Below are 19,164 nucleotides of genomic sequence, written 5' to 3'. Positions count from 1 at the left end.
TCATCTAATGTCCATGTTCAGGGTGACTCCAGTCAGTGACTGGGGATCTCAATCCTTAGGGCTCAGGGTTTCCCCCTCTTGAAACCCAAAGCAGATCTGAGATGAAGAGGGATCATGTCCCAAGGTCTTTATACATTTCCTGCAGCCTTTTGGCCTGAGAAAACAATAAGCTTAACTTTCCTTCTCCCATACATCATGGCAATTAGCAAAGGGTAATTTATCCTTTCAACAGTTCAGATACAGGTTACCACAACCTTCAAAGAGACATACAGACAATAACACTATTTCACTCCAGTGTCTTCCTAAATGTTAATATTCCTCTTTTGATCTTTGAATCAAAGCTACAGCCATAGACAAGACTCCTTTGCTGACATCACAAGACCTGAGCACACAACTCCCCTTCTCTCTCTAACAATGCCGGCTGCATTTCACAGCTCTCTCCATTTCCATCTCTTCCTACCCAGTCTTTAAAGTTCAGCTCCGGGTCAGGTCAGTCTGGGAGTTAATTAACTCCTTCTGGCCCTGTCACCTTTCAATGAGATATTATAATACACCCATAATGTCACATTGCCTGACCCCACCTGCTCCCTGTCTCCTTGCAGTGGCCTGCCCTGGTGCAGGGCCAGGATCCCAGCCACATGGATCTCAGCCCCCCCCCCCCCCGAACTGCACAGGAAATTGGCATGGAGTGTTTCAAAGTTCTAGCAGGCCTGAGCCCCCGAGCCATCTGCAGATGCCTCGCCTTGGCTGGGGGTGACACATTCAGGGTTACCCAAGGGGCACAGGGTGAATCGCTATCACCTGCTCACAGTGATAGCGTCCGCGCCCACCGGGGAACTCGCCCACCAGTGCCTTGCTCCGGACTCCGCAAGCCCCACTCCTTCCTTCTGCTGGCTGCCAATCTGCACCCCAGCCCTTAGGCTCCCGGAGTGAGTCCTTGGAGCTGAGCAAAGTTCTCTGGTCTGGAGTCTGACTGTCCCCACGTGGCTGAGCTGGGGTGGTCGTTCTCACGGGCTCATGCTGCGGGGAGCTCTGAGAGCCACCCCAGGGACCAGCGTCACCCCCCGCAGCTTTGGCCACAGCTGTCTACGAGTTACAGATTCAATATTTCCCACATATCCAGCCAGCACGAACCAGACAGCCAGCGAGCTGTCGCTTTCAGCTGAGGCCCCGCATGGCCCCTTGGCGCCATATGGCGAAGCTGGAGCGCAGAGGGGAAACAGGCATGTCTGGGCCTGTCTAGGCAACGCCCTGCACCTAGATGCGTAACTGCGGAGCCCCCCGTCTGCTGCCAGCACGGGGCGTCTGGGTCACAGTGGGGACTGGCTGCAGACCAGCAGGCTGGGCGGGGCAGAGGCTCCCATTGTGTACAGGCCTTGCTGGGATTTGGCCAAGTCTCTCACACAAGGTGTCTGGGGCCAGGCGCAAGCCCTGGTGTGTTGCACACGCAGTGAGTATCACACAGGGTTGCACATGGCCGGGCCGTGTACATTGCACGCCAATACACCTGTACGGTGTGTTCACACGTGCGTCTGTGCACATGTTCTGTTCTGGCAGTGCACGGACCAGCACCACCCGGCCTGCCAGGATGCCGGCTCATCGGTGCCCTCTAGAGGTGAAGCAGGGGAATTAAGGCTGTGCTGCTAGGGGCTACCAGGCTTATTTGCATATGGTGTTCTCTGGCTCCCCCTGCGGGTGATAGAGGAAAGTTGAGGGCTGATGTGATTTGCATACGTGTCAGAGTGGCATGGCCAGATGTCCAACGCTGCCCCAGCCGCATGTCCCTCTGGATTTGCACCCTCTGGAGCCGGGTAAATTTTGCTCCAGGGCCACAGGGCTCTGAGTGGGAGTCCAGAGTGAGCAGCCAGGGGGCTGAGTTGGTGGGGAATGCAGTCACCCTCAACAGGAAGCCAGTGGTCCCAGCTTTGGTCTCAGGACCTAAGGCCCCATTGTTTTGTGGAGTCTCTTTAAAGCAGGAGTGTTACTAGAGTGTCAGGGGAGTCCTGGGGGCCAGTGTCTGGACAGTGGTGGAAGGTGTTGCCCCAAGCCTGAGGCAGCTCCTGGAGGTAGGTGTTGGGGGGAGTGAGGGAGGTCATGGTTGCCTCTTGGGTAGTTCTGTGATGCAGTAGGGAGTGGGGCAGATTGACCTGGGAATGTCTAGTTCTGCTGGGACTGTCTGCATGGGGAGTGGGAGAGCAGGGGGTGACTTCACTGGAGTGAGGAGATCTGAGCCTGTCACCTGAGCTGGGAGAGGGCTGGACCCAGGTGACACCTTTGCCTGGAAACTGGACAAAGGCTGGAGGAGGAGCCGAGGGGAGGAGGAGTGAGACTGGAGGAGGGGAGTTTTCAGTTTGGGGCTGGCTGGGAAGACGCAGGAAACCCCAAGTCTGGGGTCTAAGCTTCTTGCCCCCCAGAGGGACCTGGCTGAGGGGTTGGACCTGCAAGCCCTGCTTGGAACTGTGTTCCTGTCCTCTAATAAACCTTCTGTGTTACTGGCTGGCTGAGAGTCACAGTGAATCACAGGAAGTGAGGGTGCAGGGTCTGGACTCCCCCCCACTCCGTGACAACAGATGGTAGCCGTGGGATTTACTGCACCCCATGGATGGCACTTCCTCGAGAAGGGCTGGCACCCTAGGGGTTCTCCCTGGAACCTGTGGGGAGCAGCGAGCACACAGGCCTGTGAGTGGCCAGGAAGGAGATGTATGCGAAGTGCCTTAAGAGTGACCTGGTGGAGCTGTGCAGGCAGAGGGGGCTGCGCATTGAGAGACTCACCAAAGAACAGCTGGTTGCCCAGCTGGAGGAGGGAGATCGCTGGAACGAACCGATCCCTGTCTCTGAGGGAAGCCGCCTGGCAGATCCAGCACAGGCACCAGTGTCTGTTCCAGTGGGGAGCGAACAGGTGGCTGCTGAGGGCTTCCCGAGACCCCTCCGACCTATGCCTAGGGGAAGGGCTGGGAGGAGCCCAGCGAATACAGAGGGCCCCGTGACCCCCGTGTCCAGCAGGGGATCCTCCTGGAAGAGCTCCCCATCTCTGGCTGCACTGGGAGAAGGAGCTAAAACTGAGAGAGTTGGAGTTCAGGCAGCTGGAACCGCAGGAGGAGTGGGAAGAGTGGGAAAAGCAGCGTCAGCATGAGCTTCAGGAGAAGGAGAAACAGAAGCAGTATGAGCTGGAATTGGCCAGGCTGAGGAGCAGTTAGCCCCTGGCTGCGGTGAGTGATGGGGGACCCGGGACTGCAAGGAGCTTTGACAAGTGCATCCTGGCCCAGCGTAAGGAGGGGGAGGACTTGGATGACTTCCTGGATGCCTTTGAGACAGCCTGCGAGCTGCACCAGGTTGATCCTGCGGACAGGCTCCGGTTTCTCACCCCCTTACTGGATCCCAAAGCCATGGCATTGAACCGCTGACTGGAAGAGGTGGAGAAAGGGGACTACGAACTATTCAAAAAGGCCCTGCTCCGCGAGTTTGGGCTGACTCCTGAGATGTATTGGGAAGGGTTCTGGAGTCAGTGTAAAAGCCCTGAGGCCTCATATCTGCAACTAGCCATCCGCATGGAGGGATATGCCACCAAGTGGGCAGAGGGGGCCCAGACGAAGGAAAACCTGGTTAAACTGATCATACTAGAGCCACTGTATGAGCAGTGCCCATCCAACATGAGGCTATGGTTGATGGACAAAAAGCCAGAGAACCCACGACACGCAAGGTGGCTGGCCGATGAGTTTGTGAAGAACCGGACAGGGGGTGGTAGGGAGGAGTCCCAAAGGAACAGGCCCGCCCTGATGCAGAGAGAGAGTCACCCTGGGACCTCCCAAAGGGGGAATATGGAGAACCCCTTCCCAAGAAGAACATCCAGTGTCAGGGCCAACCAACCGGCTCAAGGGGACCAATGGCTGCTATCACTGTGGCCAGAGAGGCCACACACGGACCCAGTGCCCCAAGCTCAGGGACAGACTGAGCAGACTGAACCTTCCCAGGGTTAACTGGGTAGGGACCCAGCCGGATGAGGGGCAGATGGCCTAGGCAAGGGGGGCTGACAGCTTAACAACTGCTCAGGAGGGGGGAGGGCTCCAGGCCAGCTCCGCCAGAGTGCTGGATGCTCTGGACTCAGGGTGCTCGGTTTACAGGGTGGGCGTGGGGCTGTCCCTCCGGAGAGAGTGCCTTGTTCCCCTGGAGGTGGATGGGAGGAAGGTCAATGGATACTGGGATACGGGCGCGGAGGTGACGCTGGCCTGGCCTGAGGTGGTGGCCCCAGATCGGGTGGTGCCCAACACCTACCTGACCCTGACAGGGGTGGACGGGACCCCATTCAAGGTGCCTGTGGCAAGGGTACACCTGAAATGGGGGGCCAAGAAGGGCCCCAAGGACATGGGCGTGCACCACCATTTGCCCACTGAGGTGTTAATGGGAGGGGACCTGGAGGACTGGCCAAGCAACCCCCAGACCACCCTGGTTGTGATCTGTAGCCAGAGCCGGCGAGGGGCACTGCACCCTGACCTCGGGGAGGGTACCACACTGGAGGGGCAGGACCCTACCCTGGTGGGGAGGGAGGGCCGAGGGGCACGGCTCAGCGAGGCTGAGGCCTCAGACCTGGTCACTGAGGGGGAACCGGGCCCCGTCCCTGCCCCAGCCGCTGAGTTCCAGGCTGAGTTGAGGAAAGATCCCTCCTTGCGGAAGCTCAGGGACCTGGCCGACCTCAGTGTGGGACGGACCATGAGGAGAGGCTGCCAGGAGAGGTTCCTGTGGGAGAAGGGGTTCCTGTACCGAGAATGGGCTCCCACAAGGGAAGTAGAGTCCTGTGGGATCAGGAGGCAGCTGGTGGTCCCCCAGAAGTATCGCCGCAGGCTCCTGTACCTGGCCCATGACATCCCCCTCGCAGGGCACCAGGGAATCCGGCGCACCCGGCAGAGGTTGCTACAGAACTTTTACTGGCCCGGGGTCTTTACCACGGTCCGGCAGTATTGCCGATCCTGTGACCCCTGTCAGAGGGTGGGGAAGGCCCGGGACAAGGGGAAAGCGGCTTTGAGACCTTTGCCCATCATAGAGGAGCCTTTCCAGAAGGTGGCCATGGACATCGTGGGGCCTCTCAGCAGGACGACCCGGTCGGGGAAGAAATACATTCTGGGGGTGGTAGATTTTGCCACCCGCTACCCCAAGGCAGTGCCCTTAGCTTCCATTGAAGCCGACACCGTGGCCGATGCGCTCCTGACCATTTTCAGCCGAGTGGGGTTCCCCAAGGAAGTCTTGACAGACCAAGAGTCTTCATGTTGGCCCTGCTCCGGTGTTTGTGGGAGAAATGTGGGGTCCGGCACGACTGGGCCTCAGCTTATCACCCCCAGTCCAACGGGCTGGTGGAGAGGTTCAATGGGATGCTAAAGATGATGCTGAGAACCTTTATGAACCAGCACCCGCAGGATTGGGACAAGTACTTACCTCACCTGCTGTTCGCGTACAGGGAGGTGCCCCAGGAGTCGACCGGATTTTCGCCTTTCGAACTGTTATATGGAAGGAGGGTGAGGGGCCCCCTGGACCTGATGAGAGACGAGTGGGAGGGGAAGGCCACTCCCGGTGGAGAGTCAGTGGTGGAGTATGTCCTGATCTTCCGAGAGAGACTGGCTGAACTCATGGGCCTGGCCAGGGAGAATCTGGCCAGAGCCCAGAAGAAGCAGAAGGTCTGGTATGACCACACGGCGCGGGCCCGCGCCTACGCCACCGGGGATCCGGTGATGGTTCTCATCCCCGTGAGAAAGAACAAACTATAGGCCACCTGGGAGGGCCCTTTCAAGGTCGTCAAGCAGCTCAATGAGGTAAACTATGTGGTGGAGCTGTCGAACCGGGCGCACCACCGCCGGGTGTACCATGTGAATATGACGAAGTCATATTATGCCAGGGGGAATGTGGTGTTGACCGTGTATGGACATTGGGAGGAGCAGGGAGATGACCCTTTAGTAGACCTATTCCCTGGGACCAGAGCTGTTTCCCCCCTGGAAACAATTCCCCTCTCGGATCAGCTAACCCCTGCCCAGCAAGCTGAGGTCAGGGGGGTGCTACATCCGTACCGACAGCTGTTTTCCAACCAGCCTGGATGCACTAATCTGACTGTCCACCCGGTGCAGACAGGGTCGCACCTGCCGATAAGATGCTCCCCCTTCCGAGTCACAGGGAAAATTGCTCAGGACCTGGAAAGAGAGGTCTGGGACATGCTGGCTTTGGGGGTGATCCAGCCATCTGCCAGCCCTTGGGCCTCGCTGGTGGTGCTGGTCCCCAGAAAGGACGGGTCAGTCCGGTTCTGTGTGGACTATTGGAAGCTCAATGCCATCAGTGTATCTGATGCCTACTCCATGCCCAGGCCTGACGAGCTCCTAGACAAGCTGGGAGGAGCTCGGTACCTTTCCACCATGGACCTTACAAAGGGCTACTGGCAAGTGCCGCTGGATGCGGATGCCCGGCTGAAATCGGCCTTTATCACCCTTCTGGGGCTCTATGAGTTCCTGACCCTGCCTTTCGGCCTCAAGGGAGTGCCGGCCACCTTCCAACGCCTGGTGGACCAGCTCCTGAGGGGGATGGAGAGTTTTTCCGTGGCGTATATTGATGACATCTGTGTCTTTAGCCAGACCTGGGAGGACCATGTGTCCCAGGTTAGACAAGTGCTGGACCGACTCCAGGGGGCTGGGCTGACTGTAAAAGCGGAGAAGGGCAAGGTGGGGATGGCTGAAGTATCTTACCTGGGCCATCGGGTGGGGAGCGGCCGCCTAAAGCCGGAACAAGCCAAGGTGGAGGTGATCAGAGACTGGCCTGCTCCCCACATCAAAAAGCAGGTCCAAGCCTTTATTGGGTTGGCAGGATACTACCGAAGATTTGTGCCCCGCTTTAGCACCATAGCCACCCCCATCACTGAGCTATGCAAGGGGAAGCCAGAAAAGGTGGTCTGGACCGAGCAGTGCCAGGAGGCTTTCCGGGTGCTGAAGGAGGCTCTGGGCAGTGGCCCAGTTCTGGCAAACCCAGACTTTGACAAGCCCTTTATGGTGTTCACCGACGCCTCAGACACGGGACTGGGGGTGGTGTTAATGCAGGAGGATGAAAAGGGGAGGAGACACCCCATCGTGTACCTGAGCAAGAAGTTGCTACCCCGGGAGCAACACTACGCGGCCATCGAGAAGGGAGTGCCTGGCCATGGTGTGGGCCCTCAAGAATACTGGAGCCCTATCTCTTCGGGCGACACTTCACCGTGTACACCGACCACTCTCCGCTGACCTGGCTGCACCAGATGAAAGGAGCCAACGCCAAACTCCTGAGGTGGAGCCTGCTCCTGCAGGATTACGACATGGATGTGGTCCACGTGAAGGGAAGTGTCAACATGATAGCGGATGTGCTGTCCTGGAGAGGGGGCCCCGAACTTCCCCAGGTCACTGGTCAGAGTGACCCCACTCAGTTCAGTCTCGAAGGGGGGAGAGATGGGACGCAGCAGGGAGGGGGGCGGACTGACCGGGGAATGGCGTCTAGTTCTGCTGGGACTGTCTGCATGGGGGGTGGGAGAGCAGGGGGTGAATCCACTGGAGTGAGGAGACCTGAGCCTGTCACCTGAGCTGGGAGAGGGTTGGGCCCAGGTGACACCTTTGCCTGGAAACTGGACAAAGGCTGGAGGAGGAGTTGAGGGGAGGAGGAGTGAGACTGGGGGAGGGGAGTTTTCATTTTGGGGCTGGCTGGGAAGATGCAGGGAACCCCAAGTCTGGGGCCTAAGCTCCTTACCCCCCGAAGGGACCTGGCTGAGGGGTCCTGGTTGTACTTGCAAGCCCTGCTTGGAACTGTGTTCCTGTCCTCTAATAAACCTTCTGTGTTACTGGCTGGCTGAGAGTCACAGTGAATCGCAGGAAGAGGGGTGCAGGGCCCGGACTCCCCCCCACCCTGTGACAAGTTCATATGGACTGGCAGGGTGGGGGCAGGGCCCTGGGTGGAGGATAAGGCTGAGATGGGGGAAGGGAAGGGTTTGGAGAAGAGAGAGGTCAGGCTGAGGCTCTGAGGTGCTGGTGCACCCCATGTGGGCCCGGGAGGTCTCATCATCGTGGCCCTGGGGTGAGGGTCTTCAGGCCTGTGCCCACTGATTGCTGTGCAGCTGGTGCTCTGCTCAGTCTTGGCTGCGGAGCAAATGGGGTGAAGGCTCTGGGGGCGGATCCCTGCCCTACTCCAGTCCCATGGAGAGTGGGTCCCTACACACCCACCCCGCTCACACACCCCACTCCTGTCTTGCGAAGTCCCTTTATGGAAGCCTGGCCAATGGCATTCTTGATGTCACATTGTGTCACCACAGAGACAGACGCTGCCACAAATGCAGGCGCATCCCCCCCCCCCCCCGACACATGGCTCAGGGAGCCCGGTCAGGATTGGGGGTTTCCTGGCGACCCTGGCAAAGGAGAGTGGAGCCTGAGCGTCTCTGCCCCCCTGTGCTGCGGCTGGGGTTAATCTCACCTTATGCCCCACGCAGGGTGGAATGGGGCTGAGCTGTGCTGAGAGCTGTAATTCCAGAGCTCGCCCCGGCACCGGGACCACCTAACAAGCAAAACACCACGAGCCAGGCCCTGTCCCCTGTGAGGAAGCGGGAATGTTCTTAATGTTTTCTCTGAATACTGTGTGGGTGCCTCAGTTTCCCCTATGCAATTCTTCAGTATCTAGGATAAGGGGGTGTGATTGTTGCAGAGCCCTAGAGGGCAGGTGTGTGCAGGGGTCTGCAAAGAGAATGGCCGACTCCCTCTCTCCTGGCAACTGTTGGCCTGGGCCCCTCCTCTGCAAAGGTGCCAACTGACGGTGTTGGAGAACAAAGAGATCTGGTGGCCTCCTGGCCGGGAAAGAGACAAAGCCTGGAGGAGGAGCCGGGGGGAGGCTGTGGGAGACTGCTGGAGAGAGCTTCAGTTTTGAAGCTGGCTGGGGAAATGAAGAGAGGGCCAGATGGGGCTCTGGCCTCCCTGCCCTCCAAAGATGGACCTGACTACAAGCTCTGTTTTAAACAATGTTCCTGTCATCTAATAAACCTTCTGTTTTACTGGCTGGCTGAGAGTCAGGTCTAACTACAAAGCTGGGGGGCAGGACCCACTGGCTTCCTCAGGACCCCGCCTGGGCGAACTCACTGTGGGAAGCACATGATGTGAAAGAAAATGCTAAATGCTCCAAGGTCAAACCCAGGAAGGCGGAAGGCTGCTCCCAGACAGGCTGCTGCCAGAAAGGAGGCTCCCCTAGAGTCCTGACTGGCTTCGTAGGGAGTCGTTCCAGAGCATCGGACAGGGACTCCGTGACAACCCCAGCCCAATGGAAAAGACCTGAGTCGTGAGCGGCCCTGGGCCTGGGGGAGCCCCTGAGCCAGTGGGTTGGACCCTCTCCACTGACCCCCCGAGTCAGGGCTGCCCCACTTGCTTCCTCATTTTCTCCCCTTCATCCCCCCCTCCAGCTGCTGAGCTCCTGCCTGCTGTGGGCAGCTGGGCTGGCCTGGCTTGGGCTCCCTGAGGTCGGAGCAGCAGGGCCGGCTGGTGGGGAAGCTCAGGCCACGGGGCACTGCGGACTTGGGGGTCCAGGAGGTGCCGTGCAGCAGAAGGTGCCCTGGAGCCCGACGCCAGGTGGAGGAGACCGGCCCGGGCTGCAACGGGTGCTGCTGCTCTAGCTCTGACCCCTCAGCAGGAGCAAGGAGAAGAGTCTGGCTTGGCTCTGGCCGGGGGTCCCGGGGGAGCCGGGGCGAGCTGGGCTGTGCGGCTCCTGTGCGCAGGCTCCGCCGTCCCAGTGGGGATGACAGTGCCAGGGACGTGGCCTGTGCAGAGCAGCGCCAGGAGGGCACTAGGACCATGCTAGGCAGCCGGCTGAGGGAGAGCCGCTCTGTCTCTTCAGCCGGTGCCTCGGCAGCCACTTGTGGAGACAGGAGGCTGGAGCCTCTGCTGGGGCATGAGCCGGAGGTTCACGGTCACGGCCCTGCCCCGGGAGGAGGGGGCCCCCTGCCAAGAGGCGGCTGCAGCTCTCCATGGAGATGCCGCCCCCCTGCAAGGGGCCCAGCCTGGCAGCCACTCCCGAGAAGACAGCAAAGGTAAGTGATGCTCAGCGGGCACCGTGCGGGCACCCCGTGGGCAGCACAGAGGGGCTGGCTGCTACAGTGACCTGCCAGGAGCCCTCCCAGTGGGGGGCAGGGACGGTGCTGGGCTGGGGGCTTCAGTCTGCCCTGGGGTGGGTGGGGCTGGCTGCCCCTCTGGGGTGAAGGCTCTGGGGCACTGGGCTGCACCAGCAGCCATGTCTGAGAGGAGCCGGTTTCCTGAGGCCTTTGACGGGGCCTGGCCAGTGGCTTGGAGCAAAAGTTGCGGCTGTGAATGGAAAGAGCGGAAGTGCCTGGGGGTCCCGTGGGGGGCTGGGCTCCGCTCTGGAAAAGGGGGCTAGGCAGGGAGATGGCTGGTTGCCCCGGGTAACCTTTGGCTCTCTCCAGAGGAGCCGGGCGCTCGGTGCCTCCCATTCCCGCCTGCTGGCTGCTGGGGGCAGGGACTCACCCGGCTGAGCCTGGCCCTGTGCGGGGCTCCTCTCAGCTGAACCCTAAATGCAGGGTGGGGCCGAGAGCCGCCTGCCCAGGAGCTGGGATGGGCACAGGGCCCGAGGGATGTGCTGGGGGCGGGGCCCCCCGGCACGCGCAGCGCCCGGCCCCTTGCTGAGTGAAACCTGTAGGGTAAAACCCGCCCTGGGCCGTGCCCGCTGGCCCCAGCGAGGGCTCTGCAGCTTGGGGCTCTTGAGAGCGAGACCGAGGGCCACAGATGAACTTCTCCACACAGCCAAACCAGCGCCCCTCGCTCCCGACCCGCAGCCCCCCACAGCCCTGCGGGTGCCCCCCACTCCAGACCTGGAGCCCCCCTAGCCCAGCCCTGGGCTCCCCCCACAGCCCATGCTGGTGCCCCCCAATCCAGCCCTGTGCTATTCACTTCTAGGACTTGGACTCCATGTCCTTCAGCTCACGCACATTCCATAGCCAGCCATGGGCCCGGCATGCTGACCACGCTGCTTGAGCCTCCCGATAGTGGAGGGTGAGACCATTACGAAGTGTGGCCCTCGACCAGCCCTGTGTCGGCCTGGGGAGACGGCGGGTCAGATGTCCAGCCTGCCACCCCCTCCGCTGGCTGCCATTTTGCCCGTCTTTGGGAGCAGGCAACAGCCTGGGCAGCATTTGGTTTCTGTGCATGACTTTGACGTGAGCCTGGAGGCTAAGGGTTGGTGGTTAGAGTGTCCGTCAGGGTCTGTGCGGCGAGAAGGAGCCATGGCATCCTGGATGTGCGTGTGTGCACGGGACGTCCTGACTTTGTGTACCCCATGGGTGTGAGCGTGACGTCATGGCTGCGTGCGTGCACGTGTGAGCCTGTCCGTGACGTCCTGGGTCTACACGCACCTGGGTATGTGCACCCGTGAGTCCTGGCTCCGTGTGCAGCCCACAGAGAGGAAAGGCCCTGGCTGCTGCTGCCAGCTGTGGGTGCTCTCGGAGGCCTGCTCTGGGGAGAGGACTGGGACCTGGCCCTGTCCAAGGGAGCTTTGCACAGTCTGTCCGTGGCAGCCTGGTGCAGTGCGTGGTGTTGCCCCGAGTTAGAGGGTGAGGCAGGTGGCAGCGAGGTGCAGGGACTTGCCCAGGCTCGCCAGGGCGAGAAGCTGTCAGTGCTGGGATCCCTGCAGGGATCGTCCCAGTTTGGCCGGAGTGGGGCCTACGCCGGGGGGTCTCCATGCCTGAAGGGCAGCCAGCTCCTGCACATGGCTCAGCATTTGGCCCCTGGGAGCAGGGGGTGCTGCGCTCCCCCTCCGGGCCTTTCTGGCTCTGGACCTTGGGCTGGAGCGAGGCAGTTCCCCATGCACAGTGTGTCCTGGAGCACAGGGCTCTTGGCTGCACATCCGGGCCTGTCACTGGAGCTGTATCGATCTCAGAAACCCAGGGGGCTGCAGCCTCACCCGCTGCATCGGAGCTGTGAGTTGTGCCCTCTGCAAGGGCGCCTGGTGTAATATGGCCCCAGTGCCTGGCCCCGCGTGGCAGGGTCTAGGGGCTCGGAGCACAGAGATGCGTGGGTATTTTGGATCCGGGCTGGGTGGGTCGGTGCTGGGGGTTGAGTGGTTCTGGGGTTGGGGGGTTGTTATATGCCTGGAGGTTGTGGGCGTGCGGCTCGTGCTGTGTGGCCCATGGACCCGTCCCCTGTGCTCTGTCCGGGCCATGGTGGCAGGGCTGGCCTGGCAGGGCGTGGGCAGGTTGCACTGGCCGAGGAGATGGGGCTGAGATGGGAGCGACTGAGAGGCTGGAAGGCACCAGCTCTGTTGGGGGACCTGCCCCCATGCCAAGGTGACTCACTCAGGACGGTGGGGCTGGGAAGGGGAGGGGACTGGAGCCCGCGGCAGGGCTGAGGTTAGCCATAACAGCCCAATGGAGCCCAGCAGGGTTGTGGGAGTCAGTGCTAGGGTTGGGAGTAGAAGGGAAGTCAATGCTGAGGTTTGGGGGTCACAGGGAAGTCAGTGTCAGGGTTTGGGGGCCATGGGTCTGGGCAGGGGTTGAAGGGCATGGGATTAAAGTTTGGGAGTCAGGGCAGGGGTTGGGGGTCAGGGGTTTGGGGCTGTGGGGGTTGGGTCTGGGCAGGGGTTGGGGCCTGTGGGAGTTGGAGTCTAGGCTGGGTCTGGGTCTGTGGTTGGCGGTTGGGGTCTGGACAGGGGTTGGCGGTTGGGGGTCTGGGCAGAGATTGGGGGCTGTGGAGGTTGGGAGTCTGTGGGGATTGGGGGTCTGTGTCGGTGGCTGTAGGGGTCAGGGGTTGGGGGTCTGGAGGTTGGGGGGCTTTGGGGGTTGGCGATTGGGGGTCTGGGCAGGGGTCGGGTCTGTGGGGGTCGGGTTGGGGACTGTGGGGGTTGGCAGTTGGGGGTCTGGGTAGAGGTCGGGGGGCTGTGGGGGTCAGGTTGGGGGCGGTGGGGGTTGGCAGTTGGGGGTCTGGGCAGAGGTTGGGGGCTCTGGGGGTTGGAGGGCTGGGTTGGAGGACTGTGGGGGTTAGCAGTTGGGGGTCTGGGCAGAGGTTGGGGGGCTGTGGGGGTCAGGTTGGGGGCTGTGGGGGTTAGCGGTTGGGAGTTGGGCAGAGGTTGGGGGTCTGTGGTTGTTGGGTTGGCGGTTGGGGGGCTGTGGAGGTCGGGTTGGGGGTCAGGGCAGGAGTTGGCGGTTGTAGGGGTTGGCAGTAGGGGGTCTGGGCAGAGGTTGGGGGTCTGTGAGGGTTGGGTGGGGGTCTAGGCAGGGGTTGGCGGTTGCAGGGCTGGGTTGGGGGTTGGGTTGGGGGTCAGGGCAGGGGTTGGCAGTTGGGGGGCTGTGGAGGTCGGGTTGGGGCCAGTTGGGGGTTGGGTTGGGGGTCAGGGCAGGGGTTGGGGGCTGTAGGGGTTGGCAGTTGGGGGTCTGGGCAGAGGTTGGGGGTCTGTGAGGGCAGGGGTTTGCGGTTGGGGAGCTGGGTTGGGGGTTGGGTGGGGGGTCAGGGCAGGGGTTGGGGGTCTGGGCAGGGGTTGGGAGGCTGGGTTGGGGGTCGGGTGGGGGGTCAGGGCAGGGGTTGGGGTCTGGGCAGGAGTTTGCGGTTGGGGAGCTGGGTTGGGGGTTGGGTGGGGGGTCTGGGCAGGGGTTGGGGGGCTGGGTTGGGGGCCGGGTTGGGGGGCAGAGCAGGGGTTGGGGCTGTAGGGGTTGGCAGTTGGGGATCTGGGCAGAGGTTGGGGGGCTGGGTTGGGGGGCTGGGCAGGGGTTTGCGGTTGGGGAGCTGGGTTGGGGAGCTGGGTGGGGGGTCAGGGCAGGGGTTGGGGGTCTGGGCAGGGGTTGGGAGGCTGGGTTGGGGGGCTGGGTTGGGGGTCTGGGCAGGGGTTTGCGGTTGGGGAGCTGGGTTGGGGGTTGGGTGGGGGGTCTGGGCAGGGGTTGGGGGTCTGGGCAGGGGTTGGGAGGCTGGGTTGGGGGTCGGGTGGGGGGTCAGGGCAGGGGTTGGGAGGCTGGGTTGGGGGTCGGGTGGGGGGTCAGGGCAGGGGTTGGGGGTCTGGGTGGGGGGTCGGGTGGGGGGTCAGGGCAGGGGTTGGGGGCCGGGTTGGGGGGCAGAGCAGGGGTTGGGGCTGTAGGGGTTGGCAGTTGGGGATCTGGGCAGAGGTTGGGGGTCTGTGAGGGTCGGGTGGGGGGTCTGGGCAGGGGTTTGCGGTTGGGGGTCTGGGCAGGGGTTGGGAGGCTGGGTTGGGGGTCGGGTGGGGGGTCTGGGCAGAGGTTGGGGGCTGTAGGAGTTGGCACTTGGGGGTCTGTCGGGGCAGGGGTTGGGGGTCTGGGCAGGGGTTTGCGGTTGGGGAGCTGGGTCAGGGCAGGGGTTGGGGGTCTGGGCAGGGGTTGGGAGGCTGGGTTGGGGGTCTGGGTGGGGGGTCGGGTGGGGGGTCAGGGCAGGGGTTGGGGGCCGGGTTGGGGGGCAGAGCAGGGGTTGGGGCTGTAGGGGTTGGCAGTTGGGGATCTGGGCAGAGGTTGGGGGTCTGTGAGGGTCGGGTGGGGGGTCTGGGCAGGGGTTTGCGGTTGGGGAGCTGGGTTGGGGGTCGGGTGGGGGGTCTGGGCAGGGGTTGGGAGGCTGGGTTGGGGGGCTGGGCAGGGGTTTGCGGTTGGGGAGCTGGGTTGGGTGGGGGGTCAGGGCAGGGGTTGGGGGGCAGAGCAGGGGTTGGGGCTGTAGGGGTTGGCAGTTGGGGATCTGGGCAGAGGTTCGGGGGCTGGGCAGGGATTGGGGGGCTGGGTTGGGGGTCTGGGCAGGGGTTTGCGGTTGGGGAGCTGGGTTGGGGGTCGGGTGGGGGGTCTGGGCAGGGGTTGGGGGGGCTGGGTTGGGGGCCGGGTTGGGGGGCAGAGCAGGGGTTGGGGCTGTAGGGGTTGGCAGTTGGGGATCTGGGCAGAGGTTGGGGGTCTATGAGGGTCGGGTGGGGGGTCTGGGCAGGGGTTGGGGGTCTGGGTTGGGGGTCTGGGCAGGGGTTTGCGGTTGGGGGTCTGGGCAGGGGTTGGGAGGCTGGGTTGGGGGTCGGGTGGGGGGTCTGGGCAGAGGTTGGGGGCTGTAGGAGTTGGCACTTGGGGGTCTGTCGGGGCAGGGGTTGGGGGGCTGGGTTGGGGGCCGGGTTGGGGGGCAGAGCAGGGGTTGGGGCTGTAGGGGTTGGCAGTTGGGGATCTGGGCGGAGGTTGGGGGTCTATGAGGGTCGGGTGGGGGGTCTGGGCAGGGGTTGGGGGTCTGGGTTGGGGGTCTGGGCAGGGGTTTGCGGTTGGGGGTCTGGGCAGGGGTTGGGAGGCTGGGTTGGGGGTCGGGTGGGGGGTCTGGGCAGAGGTTGGGGGCTGTAGGAGTTGGCACTTGGGGGTCTGTCGGGGCAGGGGTTGGGGGGCTGGGCAGGGGTTGGGGGGCTGGGTTGGGGGCCGGGTTGGGGGGCAGGGGACCTTGTTCGCTGGAGCTCGGTCGCTGGTGGCCGGCGCTGCCCGGGCCGGGGGCCGGTCGCTGGTTCAAGGCCGGGCAGGCTGCTCCCTCTGCTGGCTGCGGCGGGAAGTGCAGGGCTGCCCCGGGGCCGGGCGCTGGGGAGGGAGCTCGGGCCGGGACCCGCGGCGTTGGGCGGGGCCGCAGGGGCCCCGAGTCTGGCCCCGGCCAGGTGCCGGTTCGGGGTGTCTGAGCATCCAACGCAGATGGCTCCCGCCCCCCTTGGGAAACCTCCCGCCAAGGAGCCTCCGCGACCTCCCCGCGCGTCGTTCCCTTGTCCCCTGTTCTTGCAGCTGGGAAGTTTTTCCTGAGATTTGATCTCAACCTGCCGTGCGTAGTTTGAGCCCATGGCCTCTTGGCCGGCCCTGCGTGGCCAGGGAGAACCGCTTTTCTCCAGCTTCTCTGCGGCAGCCTTTCAGGTATCTGAGGACTGCTCCCGTGTCCCCCTCAATTTGTGCTGGTGTCCCCCTCACTGATCCCGCTTCATCCCCCCTCTCCCCCCAAAGACCGGCACCCTCCGGCAGCTAGACCATGTGCCCCACTAGAGGCTCCTGCTTTGACGTCGACAGGCGCGGGGTCTGGTCCCTCAGCCGGCCCATCCTGGGGCAAGGTACCTGCCGCGGGGCGTCTGTAATGCTAGACCAGGCCCTGCACCCCGCCGATCAGGAACCCTGCTGCCTCACGTGGGCGGGGGGTGTTCCTGTGGGGGCTGCCCCACGGCGAGGCCAGCAGCTGCTTCATCCCCCCACTCCGCTAGCTGCAGTGGGCGAGGTCAGGGCTGGGGCGGTGACGGTTTTAGGGTCCAGCCCTGCTGATGGGGTGTGTGCTGTAGAACCGCTGACCCCAAGTGCTCCGAGATCAGGAGATATTAACCCCGGGACTTCCGGGCTCTGTCTCTTTGCCACTGAGTCACTGAGGCCCACGGGCCGCGCTCAGGCCACCTCTTCCCAGATTGTCTTTGCAGCCACGAGGGCTAGAAACTTGCTGCTCATTACAACTGGAAGCCGAGATTCTCCTGCTCGCTTGACTCCAGCAGCTGTCGCGAGACCCCCGATGCGATTGTTAGAGCTGGCCGCGGTGCGTGCGTGTCAGGGCGAAGGGAGGGGCCTGCAGCGGCTGCGGGGTGCCAAGCCGCGGCAGTGGTGCGAACAGCTGGGGTAATGGGAGCAGACGGAGTGGACTGAGCAGGTGCTTGTGGCCAGAGAGGGGGGACCCACCCTGGCTGTTCCAGACAGCAGCCCTGCTCCCCCGCCAGCTCAGCAGCGGTTAACGGCCGTTCCCCGCTCCGGGATGCTTGGGGGCCCCTCTGGGTTTGGTGGGTCCCAGTTCCAGCTTCCTAACCGCTGCCCCGCACACTCTGCACCAGACTGACCAGGCGGGGCTGCTCTCGCGCTGGGCAGCACACGGCACAATGGGTTCTGGTCAGCGCTCCTGCAGCGGGGCCACTGCCATGTGCCCTGTGAACGCCAGCGAGCTGTAACACAAGCTGTCGCACGCACGTGTGCACCCTGAGTGCACAAACAGAGAGTGCACAACATAACGCACATGCACACCCACACTGCACAGAGTGTGCACACACAGGGCACACACTCATACAACACACACGTACACACAATGCAGCCGTGCACACGCTCATTCAACGCACACACCCGCACGCTCAGAGGGCTCAGAAATCACAGCCCAAGAGCATGACTGGGACTGGTGATTTCTGGCCTCGGGCGGGCGGCGCTGGAGAGCAGCTTGAGGGTCCCTGGCCTGGCCCAGCTTGGAGGGGCCGGCTCCTGCCTGCTCCCCGACTGCGAGAGCCGGAGCCTCCTCCCTGGCCACCAGGGGTCACCCTTGGCCACATGCAGCCTGCAACCCTGTCTGGCCAGGCTGGAGCTGGGCTGGGGGGGGCCGCTTGCTGTCCTGCCCTGAGCCCCCTGCTCACCCATTGACCCCTGAGGGCGGCTTTTCTCCCACAGGGCCTGGGGGTGGATGGAGGGGCAGCGGCCGGGCCTAGCTGTCTGTGTGGGGGTAACAGAGCCATGGGGGGAAGAGGCCAGGCTGGGGGTGTCTCTGGGATCCCTTAGGGGCGATGTGCAGGATCCCCTCCCTGGCCACACGTGGGGTGGGGAGCGAAGGGCTGCAAATGCAAAGGAGTTCCCCAGGCACCTGCTTCCCTGCCCCCCCACCCTACCATGCCCTTTCCTGCCCCCCAGTCCTCTCCCTGCACCCTCACCCCACCCTGCATGCCCAGTCCTCTCCCTGCACGCCCACCACCTCCCTGCACCCTGACCCGAGCTCCTCCCTGCACCCCCAGCCCTCTCCCTGCAGTCCTGCCCTCTCTATCCCTATCTCTCTGCACTTCCCCTCCCCCTACAGTTCCCTCCTTGCACCTTGCCCTTAATTCTCTGTCCCCCTCCCCGTGCACTCAGCACCACCCTGTCCCTCTCCCTACGCCACCCCACCTCTGGCCACGGCTTGTGTCCATGCCCCCTGAGCTGGGCACCGCTGCCTGCATCTGCTGTGGGTTTTCCCAACACAGATGAGCCCACAATGACCTCAGGCCAGGGGCTGCAGCACTCTGGGGTGGGGGTTGTCACGGAGTCCCTGGGCGATGCTCTGGAACTGTGCCCCATGAAGCCAGTCAGGACTCTGGGGCAGTCGCCTTTTGTGAGGATGTGACTCAGCAGGGAGGGGGGAGTGTTGACCTGGGAATGTGCCCTGGGGATGGGAGACCTGAGAACCTGTCACCTGAGCCAGGAGGGGGAGGGGGAGGTGACACCTCTGCCCAGGAATGTGAACAGGGGCTGCAGCAGGGAACCTGCTGGGTGAGTTTTTAGTTTCAGTTTGGGGCTGGGGAGAGGAACACAGGGAACCCCAGGGCTGGGGTCTAAGCTCCCTGCTCCCCCAGAAGGACGTGATTGAGGGGTCCTGGTTGTACCCACAAGCTCTGTTTTTGGACTGTGTTCCTGTTGTCCAATAAACCTTCTGTTTTACTGGCTGGCTGAGAGTCTCAGTGGATCCCAGGAAGAGGGGTGCAGGGCCTGGACTCCCCCACACTCCGTGACAACTGGTGGCAGCGGTGGGATCTACTGCACCCCGTGAACGGCGCTTCCTGCAGTAAGTGACTGGGGAGCAGTAAAACGAAGGGGAATTGACGGGGACCAGGCGTGCTGAAGATTCAGAGAGAGACGGTTTCGGGGGGCGGTTAACCCCTGGGAATGTGTGACCAGAGAGAGAGACTTTTGCAGTAACAGGGTCCCCCGGGGGATTGCAGCGAGCGGTCCCAGGGGCGGAGGAATCTGCAGCTCGACCCTGGCAAAGAGGTGGTGACCTCGAGAAGGACTGGCACACGAGGGGCTTTTCCTGGAAACCGTGGGAAGCTGCCCGGCCTGCGAGGGGCCAGCAGGGAGATGTACGCTAAACGCCTGAAGAGCGACCTGGTGGAGCTGTGCAGGCAGAGGGGGCTGCGCATCGGGAGGTCCACCAAGGAACAGCTGATTGCCCAGCTGGAGGAGAGGGATCGCTTGGATGACCCGATCCCTGTCCCTGAGGGAAGCCGCCCGGCAGACGCAGCGTGGGCCCTGGGGCCTGACCGGGCTGGGAGGGGTCAGACTGCTGCTGAGGACATCCCGAGACCCTTCCTACCTATGTCCGGGGGAGGGGTTGGGGGAAGCCCGGCGAATACTGAGGGCACCCTGACCCCGGCACCCCGCAGGGG

At 63.0% G+C, this 19,164-nt stretch overlaps 1 protein-coding gene across 2 annotated transcripts in view; it reads left to right on the top strand.

Moving 5' to 3' along the window:
* Window positions 1-9,716: 9,716 nt before the first annotated feature.
* Window positions 9,717-19,164, top strand: part of SLC12A5 (solute carrier family 12 member 5) — a 118,327-nt gene continuing 108,879 nt past the window's right edge. For both annotated transcript variants that reach the window (XM_084646127.1, XM_084646126.1), the window contains exon 1: window positions 9,717-10,057. In XM_084646127.1, the coding sequence (XP_084502253.1) occupies window positions 9,919-10,057 (139 nt within the window). In that variant the 5' untranslated portion in view covers window positions 9,717-9,918. The remainder of the gene's footprint in view (window positions 10,058-19,164) is intronic.

This window comes from Lepidochelys olivacea (genome assembly GCF_965140295.1).
Source record: "Lepidochelys olivacea isolate rLepOli2 genome assembly, chromosome: 13".
In the NCBI taxonomy this organism is placed as follows: domain Eukaryota; kingdom Metazoa; phylum Chordata; order Testudines; family Cheloniidae; genus Lepidochelys; species Lepidochelys olivacea.
This window is presented reverse-complemented; position numbering and strand designations above follow the sequence as displayed.